The following is a 12,465-nucleotide window of genomic DNA, read 5'->3' as shown; positions in this document are numbered from 1 at the left end:
AACAAACAAGTTTACATAGCATAAAGTAATGAAATTATTATGCGGAGGAGAGCGAAATAAAACTGTGTAAAAGGAATCTCTTTAATAATAGCCGTATTTTGTCTGTGTGTTCGTGCGTCTATTTGTCTTTTTGTTACGAAAAGACGAAATGCGATATATAAAGACAGGCGACCCCGTGGATTTTTCCATGGGTTAACATCTAGTCTCTATAATATTAGCCGTCGTCTGTCTGTTCGTGCGTCTGTTTGTCTTTTTGTTACGGAAACACGAAATGCGATACAAAGGACGGGCGACCCTGTGGATTTTTCCACGGGCTAACCACTAGTTTACATAGAATACGGTTGTAACTATAGAGAAAAGAATTCAAATAAGTCATTGTATATGCACCCATCGTCAATCGTACTCATTTCAAGATAGGCTGTTGAGCTAAAAAACAATAACAAAAATAGAATAATAAAAACTGTTAAATCCTAGGTATGCTTAAATATGCCTAAGTAATCCTTGGAAAATGCATCAACATGTCAATGCTTCGCAGTGTTTGTGTTCGCAGTGTCTGCAAGATTTAAAGCATGGCGAAATAATTACACGTTTATCAAAATAAAATCCACAGGGTATATTTAAACATTAAATTTGTCACGGAGATAAAAAATTGACGTATCGAAAACTTTTAAACACGTTTCAATTAGCACGGGACGAGAAGATAATGATTCAAACAACAAATGTAATTGCCATGGGATTTAATTTAAATGATTTGTCTATTTAGGTGTGACCACATACTGCATCGCGCCAGCATTAAAATGATTGAACCAGATATGGTGCCACAGACTCACGCCACACACACACACGCCACACACGCACGCTATACATATATCACATACACTTGGAAAGTGGTTTAGTATGACAAAAAAAAAAACATCCACATTTTATTGCCAATCCAGATAAACTTTTTTATGTTTTATATCTCTTTAGCCTAAAATGTTCCTATTTATGTTCGTCCGAAATATTAGCAAATTATTTACAAATGCTAATAGATATTATTTTAGGCCTAGAGCAATGATGATGTAAATTAGCGAAATATTGACAGACTAGTCGTTGGCCGGTGGAGAAATCCACAGGCTTGCCGTCCTTTTCAAATAGCTTCAGTGCGACTCGCTGCTTCTGTTTTGCGTGACAGACAGACGTATACAGGTATGATAGTATAGATAGTAATAAATATATTGTTTAACTATTTTTTTTTTTTTTTTGTAAAACCGTGTTTAAAAAAATTATTAAAATTTTTCGAAAATAATTGTTTCTTAGTATTTTATTTGTTCTATAAAATACGTTCTTAATATATTCTCCATTTTTGGCAAGATTACAACCACAACGAAGTTGTAAACAAAGTTCTTATAAAACAAAAGCTTGTTATAAAAATATAAACCACTTTTTTTACAAGGATTATTAATTAATGTGATTTTGGTCTGATTAATAGCGTATGTCTTTACAAGGTATTTCGTATGATGAATCGCTATGGTCACCGTTTTGTAATCTGGCGCATCTTGTGTCAAGGTCAATGATAACCACTCTTTCTTCTGGCAAATTATTTAAGAAATTAAACGATAAAAAAGTTTTTTAGGCAAACAGAAAAGGGAAGGAAAAGTTATTTGGAATATTTTATCTATGTCACATGTCAAGCTCAAGTGTTTTCCTGGACAACAGCGGAGCGTTAGCTTTCAATGTAAGTCGACATTATGCTTTCTATGAACTTCACAGAAAACATTTCATCTGCGAAAACTTTGTTGGGAAAGCCTTCTGAAATTTTTTAGTGCATTTTTTAAAATTTATTTTGAATACAAAAAATTTTGTCATGAAAGCTTTACAGAAGACCACATTTAAATTACTGTGGAAAGTTTCATTTCTTGAACATGATAGTTTAGTATGCGACGTTTCGGGAGATCCTCCTCCCATCATTGGGCAAAGTAAAATGAAGTTGCGCATGTATTTATATAATTGCAGAGGATCGAAATTCATAAAAATTAACCAATCAGAAACGAGCTGATAATTACAGTTAATTACGGTAATTAACATTTTCGGACCTAGATGTAGGTAACTACTTCTTCTGTAGGGCTGGTAACCAAGTCTCAAGAAGTTGATACGAGATGCTGTTTATGTATTTGTTACGTGCTACACTGTTGATGGTTTCTTTAATCTTCCTGGCCAAAACAAAGCGAAGACAAACCGAAATAATATCTTCAATAACCATATTTAAAGTTGCTCATTCTGCTATGAAATTCCAATTTTGTTTGCATCACTGAATGCTGAGTATCATTTGCAGTTACACTAGTAATCCCTTTTTCTCGTCATCGATGAACTATATCTCCAGCGTGTGCGGCGGTTGTGTGTGTTCCCGTACTGGCTGTATTTGGCATGACTGGCTTTAATATAAATCAGAAGGCGTTGCTAACAATTTAATTATAAAAAAATGTATCGGTAATTATTGTCGTTAACGCTGTTAATCGGATTTTACAGAATAAAATTTCATCAAAAATAAAGGAAATCTTTTCTCCGTGATAAACGTGAAAAAGAAGAAGAATCCTGAGTTTTTAATAAACCTATATTTAACAATACATCAGCAATAAAAATTTCCGACCGGATTCTGCATGCGAGCGCATTATCCTAGATTCACTAGGCCCCTGAGCCTTTATAACAGAAATAATTTAATCAAAAGAACCAAAATACTTTGAAAACGTCATTAAACAACTACAATTTTTGTGACAAAGGGTGTAAAAGCCAAAATGTCGAAAACGCGCATTCTAGTAAACCTAAACCTATTTTTTAAAATTGACTACGTCATGTCTTCGCGGGAGGTAAATATTTCAATTTGATACAGAGCATTCGAAAGACACTTAGTGCCAAGACTTGCTTTCATGCTACTTGCCGCGAAATTAAAGACCCTTTATTGGTGCGGAATACCACTTGAAAAAAACAGCAGGTAATGCCCGTCTATGGCATATGGCGTCATCAAAATCTTTTACAAAAGTTGAATTCTGTGTTTTAAAATTCATATAATGATATGGTGGCCAATAAATAATGCCATAATCTTTATAATTTGAGTTCTTGAAAATGACCCTGAAATAAAAAAGGACTGGTCTTAAGTAGCCCGATTATACACGAATTAATGTGTTGTTACAGACATATAAATAAACTTATTATCGGAATACCTTATTCCTACACATAAGCATTGAATTTGACAATATACCAAATTGATTTTTTTAGCGATCATTTAATTTGACGATAGCTAATTTGACTTAAATTTGACGTGTATTTAATTTGGCGATGGAAACATGTTTCGGGTGTCACAAAATTTTTAATAGACAGGAGCCGAAATTACTGCCAAATTAACAAGTACATACTACCGAAGTCCACCACCTGTCCAAAGCGAATTAGAAAACTCTTTTTTAGGACTGACAATGCCAGGGACTGTTTTGAATCAATTGCTTATTTAGAACAAAATCGCTAAATTTAGTGCTAGCCAAAATTTGTACAAATAAGGTATCAAAAAATTCAAAACTTTTAAAGCACGTCTTTCATAATTAGTTGTTTAGAACGGAAAACAATTAAATCAAATTAGTAATTGCAACCATTGGACAAGGAATATTAAAACAGTTATGCAACGAGGCGTAGTTGATTTAATTGCAGCCAGTCATGTAGTGCCAAATGCAGCCAGTATGGTAACACACAAAACCGCCATCACACGCTGAACATAGTAAATTGATGACGAGAAAAATTACTATAAGCGTTTCATTTGCTATTGAAAATTACTAGTTAACTGAAGCTAAAGTTTATTTATGCATATCTATTGAATATCCATAGGATTCTTAATGTGTAATTTTGTGACGATTGGGAAGTATTTGGGACTATTGGGAATTACTAATTAACTGAAGCTAAAGTTATTTGTGCATATATATTTAATATCTAGGATTCTCAAATGTGCAATTTCGTGACGATATATTACTTGAGAATGTGACCCCAGCAGGAAGTTTCGACTTTGCATGACACAAACCATTTTGGTACAGAAAGTGCGGTTGGATGTTACAAGAGCTAAAAAAATTTTCCCTGACTCAACCTGGAATAGAACAATTTTCTTGACTTTCTAATCAGGTCAGATAAAGTGTTACGAAAAATAAATCAATGACTCTGAAGATGGCACTCATACATATCAAAGAAGAAGGACCAGACCGGCTGACCTGGTCGGATCAGTAAAAGTCCTTAAACCTGAACCTGTTTGCTTTTTAGAAGTTGACTTATATTATTGGTCTTGGTGTTCTGATTGTAAGAAGGATAAAGTACCATTAAGCGTAGTTACTGTAGCCCAGTTCCAACACTCTTTATCTATCCTAGCACATTTCGCCTACTCTTCTTTTTGAATATTTCGTTTTTCTCTATAGATAATAAACCTTGTTATCATTTTTTAAAATTTCAACACTATTTATAATATGCTTGTATATACAGGAACCTTATTGATACCAGGATTGTTTTTGTGAATCCTGATTAGGACACCTGTAAATAAATGTAAAGAATAATAAGTTGGTATATCAAGGATTAAATAACAACAACTAAAAAATCAAGAAATAAATCATACTAAATACTTGCACCATATTCGCTATTTCTTAAAATCAAAAAAATGGTTAAAGAATTTAGACATTAGTGCCCTCTTCCAATGACCCCTACGGCTCACTTCTTTTCTTCATAAAAACGCTTCTCTTCTTGGTCAAAACACTTTCCTCCGAAATTTTTTCTGAAAAACACTAAATGAACTTAAAAATTCCCAGACCCAATTTTGACTGGAATACTGATTGAGTTAAATTTTGATAACTCACGTTTTTAAAGAAATGGCTGACCACCTTTGTCTCCAGGGTTTTATGATTTTGTGAAATATAAGAGATGACGGTGAAAATCCCTGGAGACGAGAGGGAATTAATGACATACTGGTTCTCAATTGTTTGTAGTAGCTAATTAATAACTCTCTAAATATTTTATGGGTCGTGGACCATATACTTAAGATAAAAATACATTGTTTCTTCCGTTTTAAAGCATTCCTTATCTTTTTCAATACACACTCTTTTCTTAGGAATACCAACATTCTAACCAGGCTGGTTATCATTCTTATTTCTCTATTGTTCTAAGCAAAAGACCTATTTTCATTAACCTAAATTCTTAGCCTGATATTCTTCTAAATCAAATTCATCATAAAAAAGAAGTACTACTATAAAGCCGCCCTATTGCTTAAAAATTTGGTCCTTGTTTGACATCTTTCTAGTTACTTGCAGCATGGAGACGAAATTGCTGTGGGGCCACGTGATTGGCTTAGGTCACGTGACATGTAATGTACAATAAGGAACATTTTCAGTGTGGTTGTAACTCGCTCTTAGCATAAATAAAAGGTAAGTTTTTGAGAATATTAATAATCGCCTTTGAAACAATTATAGAAGTTTGCTTTTTTGTATTAATACGGTAGGCCATTTAACTACGTTTTTTTCGAGGTTAATAAAACGAGTTTCTTTCCCTCCCCCCCGCTCCGTAATAATTCTGATTTCCCTAGCTATCAATAAATGGCTGGTTGAAGAGGGTCTATATAATATACCCCTTGACTGTTGTTGGCCAGAACTGAGTCATTCCTAACCGCGTATGCTATCTTCAAGCTAAAAGTAACCTTCTCCGAAAATGCAATATCGTTTTATCGACTTTTTTTGTAACGGATGAATTGTACTTTACAAAATTATGCTGACAAAAAAAAAACAAGACAAATATATACTTTTGTATTTCTTCTCTCAGAAGTTACTGTAACTTTGATATAAAGATGAGCATATTTATATGTAATGAAAAAAATTCTCAATTCGAATTGCTTTTTCAGTTTATAATTACATTATTCTAAACACTGATAAAGTAGATTTTGTCTCTAATTCCATACAATCTATCCACTCACCACAAGCTCTTGTTTTTAGAAACTGATAACGTCTACCTTTCTCCTCGCCCACTTCAGTGTCTCTTCCAAGTTATTTCAGCGATTTGTATCTGACAATAATACTGATAAATCGTTCATGTATTTTATAGCCCTTTTTAGGATTGCTAATTTGGAATTTGAGCGTGGTCTTTTATTCTCTGAATCTTTATACACCGGTATAATAACATCTAACTGTTTAAACATGTCGTTTGTTTTTGATACACGACTTCTTTGTCTCGCGTTTAGACGTAAACGATGACTTTCTAAATACGGATCCTTTGATTGAGTGCCTTTAATATTTCCACTTTTTTTCCGTTCTCCATAAAAGTTTTTGTAATGTTTCGTATTTCTCTCGCTATATTGTTCATTTAAGCTGTTTGAGCTGTCTGAATCGTCAGATTTGCTATCTATCGAGTCATACATCAACTGAGTTTCTGGATCATCTGTGTTATTAGACCAGTAAACATCCTTGACTACACATTCATCAAGTGGTACTGTATCGAATGTTAACCAATCCCCACTGAAAATGTCATCTTCTTCTGATTTAACTAATAAAATGTTTGATGGTGATGTTTCTGTCTCTGAAGTATCCTCTTTGTTTATTGTTGTAGTCGAATCTATTGGATCGAATTCAAACAAGTCATTGTATATGCACCCATCGTCAATCGTACTCATTTCAAGATAGTCTGTTGAGCTAAAAAACAATAACAAAAATAGAATAATAAAAACTGTTAAATCCTAGGTATGCTTAAATATGCCTAAGTAATCCTTGGAAAATGCATCAACATGTCAATGCTTCGCAGTGTTTGACGCAGTTTCTCATATATTAAGATTACAGAATAATCCACGTCAGTTGCCATGAGAACACTAAAACTGGAATTGGCCTGATAAACTGACATTTAATATCCGACCTAAAATTGTTCGTTCTTTAAAATTTGCAGTTTTGTGCCAATTAATGTTGGCAAGAGTTTTAGCTCTTTTCTTTTTTGTTTAGCTGCTGAAGTAACTTAGCCATCATAACAAACAAGTTTAAATAGCATAAAGTAATGAAATTATTATGCGGAGGAGAGCGAAATAAAACTGTGTAAAAGTAATCTCTTTAATAATAGCCGTATTTTGTCTGTGTGTTCGTGCGTCTATTTGTCTTTTTGTTACGAAAAGACGAAATGCGATATATAAAGACAGGCGACCCCGTGGATTTTTCCATGGGTTAACATCTAGTCTCTATAATATTAGCCGTCGTCTGTCTGTTCGTGCGTCTGTTTGTCTTTTTGTTACGGAAACACGAAATGCGATACAAAGGACGGGCGACCCTGTGGATTTTTCCACGGGCTAACCACTAGTTTACATAGAAAACGGTTGTAACTATAGAGAAAAGAATTCAAATAAGTCATTGTATATGCACCCATCGTCAATCGTACTCATTTCAAGATAGTCTGTTGAGCTAAAAAACAATAACAAAAATAGAATAATAAAAACTGTTAAATCCTAGGTATGCTTAAATATACCTAACTAATCCTTGGAAAATGCATCAACATGTCAATGCTTCGCAGTGTTTGTGTTCGCAGTGTCTGCAAGATTTAAAGCATGGCGAAATAATTACACGTTTATCAAAATAAAATCCACAGGTTATATTTAAACATTAAATTTGTCACAGAGATAAAAAATTGGCGTATCGAAAGCTTTTAAACACGTTTCAATTAGCACGGGACGAGGAGATAATGTTTCAAACAACAAATGTAATTGCCATGGGATTTAATTTAAATGATTTGTCTATTTAGGTGTGACCACATACTGCATCGCGCCAGCATTAAAATGATTGAACCAGATATGGTGCGACAGACTCACGCCACACACACACGCCACACACGCACGCTATACACATATCACATACACTTGGAGTGGCTTAGTATGACAAAAAAAGAAACATCCACATTTTATTGCCAATCCAGATAAACTTTTTTATGTTTTATATCTCTTTAGCCTAAAATGTTCCTATTTATGTTCGTCCGAAATATTAGCAAATTATTTACAAATGCTAATAGATATTATTTTAGGCCTAGAGCAATGATGATGTAAATTAGCGAAATATTGACAGACTAGTCGTTGGCCGGTGGAGAAATCCACAGGCTTGCCGTCCTTTTCATATAGCTTCAGTGCGACTCGCTACTTGCGTTTTGCGTGACAGACAGACGTATACAGGTATGATAGTATAGATAGTAATGAATATATTGTTTAACTATTTTTTTTTTTTTTTTTTGTAAAACCGTGTTTAAAAAAATTATTAAATTTTTCGAAAATAATTGTTTCTTAGTATTTTATTTGTTCTATAAAATACGTTCTTAATATATTCTCCATTTTTGGCAAGATTACAACCACAACGAAGTTGTAAACAAAGTTCTCATAAAACAAAAGCTTGTTATAAAAATATAAACTTTTTTTACAAGGATTATTAATTAATGTGATTTTGGTGTGATTAATAGCGTAAGTCTTTACAAGGTATTTCGTATGATGAATCGCTATGGTCACCGTTTTGTAATCTGGCGCATCTTGTGTCAAGGTCAATGATAACCACTCTTTCTTCTGGCACATTATTTAAGAAATTAAACGATAAAAAAGTTTTTTAGGCAAACAGAAAAGGGAAGGAAAAGTTATTTGGAATATTTTATCTATGTCACATGTCAAGCTCAAGTGTTTTCCTGGACAACAGCGGAGCGTTAGCTTTCAATGTAAGTCGACATTATGCTTTCTATGAACTTCACAGAAAGCCTTCTGAAATTTTTTGGTGCATTTTTTAAAATTTATTTTGAATACAAAAATTTTTTGTCTTTCATCCAAAGGCCCAGAGAACAAGAAATGCCTCCGTGCGAACATTACAGAGGAGTATCATAACATGAGAACAGGAAGAACGTCACAAGCACACGAATATTAAAAATATAAAATTTTCAGCTGTTATGCTTGGTTGTTTATGATAAGTCCTGCAAATCGCTTGGGTAGTATCTCATCTCTTCTGTCCATAATTTTAAAATTGAAATTGACTCGTTTGACAAAGTGATTAGCCGTTTGGTTGACTTATTAAACTTAATATAAGCATCCTCTAGAATGCATCACATTTTTACATACTTTTTCCACATAAACAAAAAAAGAAATGACGATCTAATTTTACTATCCTTTTGATTTTTTTCGTTTGCATGTTTTTATTAGTAATAATTTTGCTTACGTAAATAATGGATTGAGAATGTTCTTCTGTCGTGTGTTCTTTTTTCGTGTTCTATGTGTGTGTAGAATGAAAAAAAAAAACAGTATTCCGCCATTCAAAGTCTTTATATATTCCATTAATAAAATCTGTTGCAAGAGCTTAAAAATTTTGCAGTGCCATGCAACGATGTGTCAAAAGACTGTTTAATTAAGGGTTGTAATTGATTTTAACTCTTTAAAAACACGCATTCTGTTTTTGAAAAGTAATTAAATTTTCCAACTTTCATTTGAAATTGTTGCTTAAAGAAATGACTTAGATAGTTCATATTTGGGTCGGTTTATTAGCCAAAATCATTCTTTTTCTAAACCATGTGGTTTGTCCCAAATATTTGACGGTATTTTCTTATAACAGACTATCTTAATTCTTTTCACAACTTTCGCGAGAAAGTTAATCTCGCAAAAGTTTCCGAATTTCGTCATTTGCGAAAGTTTATCCAGTAAGCTATTTTATCATTTTTTTACCAAAAACACACAAAATACTTAGAAATCTTATTTCACGAAAGAAAATTTATAATATTTTCAATTTTGCTAAGAATTTTGAAGCTTTTTCTAACTAAAAAATCCTTGTTCGCGAAAGTTTATCTCGCAAACGTTTATGGGTTTTCTCATTCGCGAAAATTAATCTCGCAAAATTTTCCAAATTTCTTCATTCGCGAAAGTTTATCCAAAAAAATTTCGCGAAATTTTTTTTTCTCGGGAAAGTTTCTCTCGCGAAAGTTTCTCCAATTAAAGTAGTAGATTTCAACACGGCCTAATGGGCTTAAGGGTGAGATTACACTTTTGATTGAATTTTTAAATAAAATTCACCGCAAAGTAATATAATGAGACCAAAATATTTTAGAATATTTTGTTGAATCTGAAGAGCTAATCTAAGACTAATTAGACAAACCAATAATCATACTTTGATATCATTGTACACATTCTGGTCAGTAAAAAAAAAATAAGTTTAAAAGGTTTTTCAATTGTCGTATTCAGTTCACCATTACTTTAGTCACCATTTTCTCAAAATATGCAAAAAAAAAATAAAGTCGTTTTTAAAAAACATTTGCCTGCGGCATGGAGTTATACAAATAATCTGTTCAGTTCAGTGAGCTGAAGCACAGTTGAATTTTTTACTGCATATTTTAATAAATCAATTAAGCTTACCTCCCACGAAAAAACAAGTTGAACTCAAATCATAGATCATTTGAAAGTTATCTGTTATGTCTTGAAATTTTCACTAATTATGCAAAATGGTGACGTTATGAACTGGCTATGCAACATGTAATTGTTGTAATTAAGCATAATTACAGTAACTAAATAATAAAATGTTCAAAATGGCAAACTTAATAGCCAGGAGATTCAGCATAAATACAAGCAAGAAATCGGATTAGTTAAGGTGGGAGAAATTAGGCTGTGTCGCAACGAATTTCTAGAATACTGACCGCGTTTTTTGATTGGTTCCTTGCCCACGTTGTTCTTATCGGAAAATCCTTTGTTTTACGCGCGAATGGTCTCAATGCCAGAGCAAATATAAGTAATTCTTCTATAAGGGGGTAAGATACCACCACGCTGGTTATTGGTTTTTTTACTTCGGAGTTGGCATTTGCCCTAACACATTGGTTTGCGTTTAAGATTTCGTTTGAGAGAAACTGAATTTCGATATCCTCGAAGAAAGCTTAGTTAACTGTGCTACAAACTGATTGGTCAAAAAAGATTTTTAATCCTACATAGCTTCGGAGAAACTGATTAATACAACACTTCAGTCAAAGCTAGTTCATTATATCATGCATAATTAATGTAGTCTCAAATCGAACAAATCAAATTCTTTTAAAAAATAGTAAACTTTTCAAGGTCTTACTTATTTTTTCGCAGAAGGTCCGATTTAAGGACAATTGAAGGCCTGAAAACACCTATACACTTGAGATTTTGTGCACCTACGCACTTTATCAAATTTACTGAATTTCTTGTGTTCCGCTACTGCGGTTACAATTTTGCGTGACAGACAGACGCATACGGGTATTATAATATAGATGTTTCTCGCGCACAAACAGACGGACGGAATACGGCTATTATTATAGAGAAGTCGGTAGCCCGTGGATAAAACCACGGGTTTGCCCGTCCTTTATATATAGCATTTTGTTTTATCGTAACTCGACTTTTTTCTCGCGCACAAACAGACAGACGGAGTACGGCTATTATTAAAGAGATGTCGTTATTTACTTTTTATTTCCAATAATTACAATGTCTGCCATCAAAAAACACTACGTCAAACGACCTTAATAGATTATTTTAGTCCAACAATGCAATAAAAAGATGAATGGGTTTAACGTCGCGTAATGAGTCTTTGCCAGGTAATTACAAGAGTGTAGAAAAATTAGAATTCCTCCAAAGTACGCTATGCAAGACCTACTCAAGTCACATAGCCAAAACAACATCTACATATTACTTGTCCGCTCCAGAGAAAAAAAGACAATCAGATACAAAGTAATTATGTAACATATCACCAAGGAAAATTTTTATACTCATACCTTGTTATGGTTCCAAGCAGATGCAAGTCAAATCTGTCAATGTTTATACACTTAAGATAGTTCGTGTTAAGTTGGAAAATGTTTATTTAATAGCTACAATTAATGTGTGTTTCGACACAGCGTATTTCTTGTCTCACTTTGCAAGACGTCTTAACATAAGCAGATTCTTTTGTTAAATAAATAACATAGACGAAGCTATTATATATTCCCTATTTGTGCAATAAGAGATTAAATAATTAAAACTTATCAATTTGCGTCAATTAAATGAACAGTTAAATGCAACACGATAAGAAATAAAAGATTGTTTGTCGAACGTATGGTGTTGCCATAAGACTTAATTGGAGATGTTGTTATCAACACAATGGTGATGCTAATAAAGAATTTCTAACTGTCATTACATGCCTCTTTAAATTCTTCGCGTGAGGCGCGGCTAAACAAAATTCCGATTTTGTAATATGACTTCCAGGCTAATGAGTTTATGACGTCAGGAAAAACAGAACTTCAAAGAACCTTACAAATTATTTTAATTTTTGCATCAAAAGATATTTGTAACTGCCAGTTTGCTGTGCGGTAATTACTTAAGGACAATGGTGCCAGTTAACAACATCTATTTTTAAAATATAGCTACTAGCCCTTTTCCAATGCTTTTTTGGCTTACATCAAGTTTTTACGTTAGGGAAGGACCATCGAAGTGGAGTGTGATTTATTAAATCA

The 12,465-nt window shown here is 33.2% G+C and overlaps 1 protein-coding gene across 1 annotated transcript; it reads right to left on the bottom strand.

The window, feature by feature from the left end:
• Positions 1-5,787: 5,787 nt before the first annotated feature.
• Positions 5,788-11,894, bottom strand: LOC130637428 (uncharacterized). Its single transcript, XM_057446928.1, has 2 exons — positions 11,752-11,894; positions 5,788-6,677 (listed from the first exon to the last, which is right to left on the bottom strand). The coding sequence occupies exon 2, from the start codon at positions 6,656-6,658 to the stop codon at positions 6,041-6,043; it is 618 nt and encodes a 205-aa protein (XP_057302911.1). The 5' UTR covers positions 6,659-6,677; positions 11,752-11,894; the 3' UTR covers positions 5,788-6,040.
• Positions 11,895-12,465: the final 571 nt, after the last annotated feature.

The sequence above is a fragment of the Hydractinia symbiolongicarpus genome, chromosome 1 (assembly GCF_029227915.1).
Source record: "Hydractinia symbiolongicarpus strain clone_291-10 chromosome 1, HSymV2.1, whole genome shotgun sequence".
Taxonomy (NCBI): Eukaryota; Metazoa; Cnidaria; class Hydrozoa; order Anthoathecata; family Hydractiniidae; genus Hydractinia; species Hydractinia symbiolongicarpus.
The sequence above is the reverse complement of the archived record's forward strand: the minus strand, read 5'-3'. Positions and strand labels throughout refer to the sequence as shown.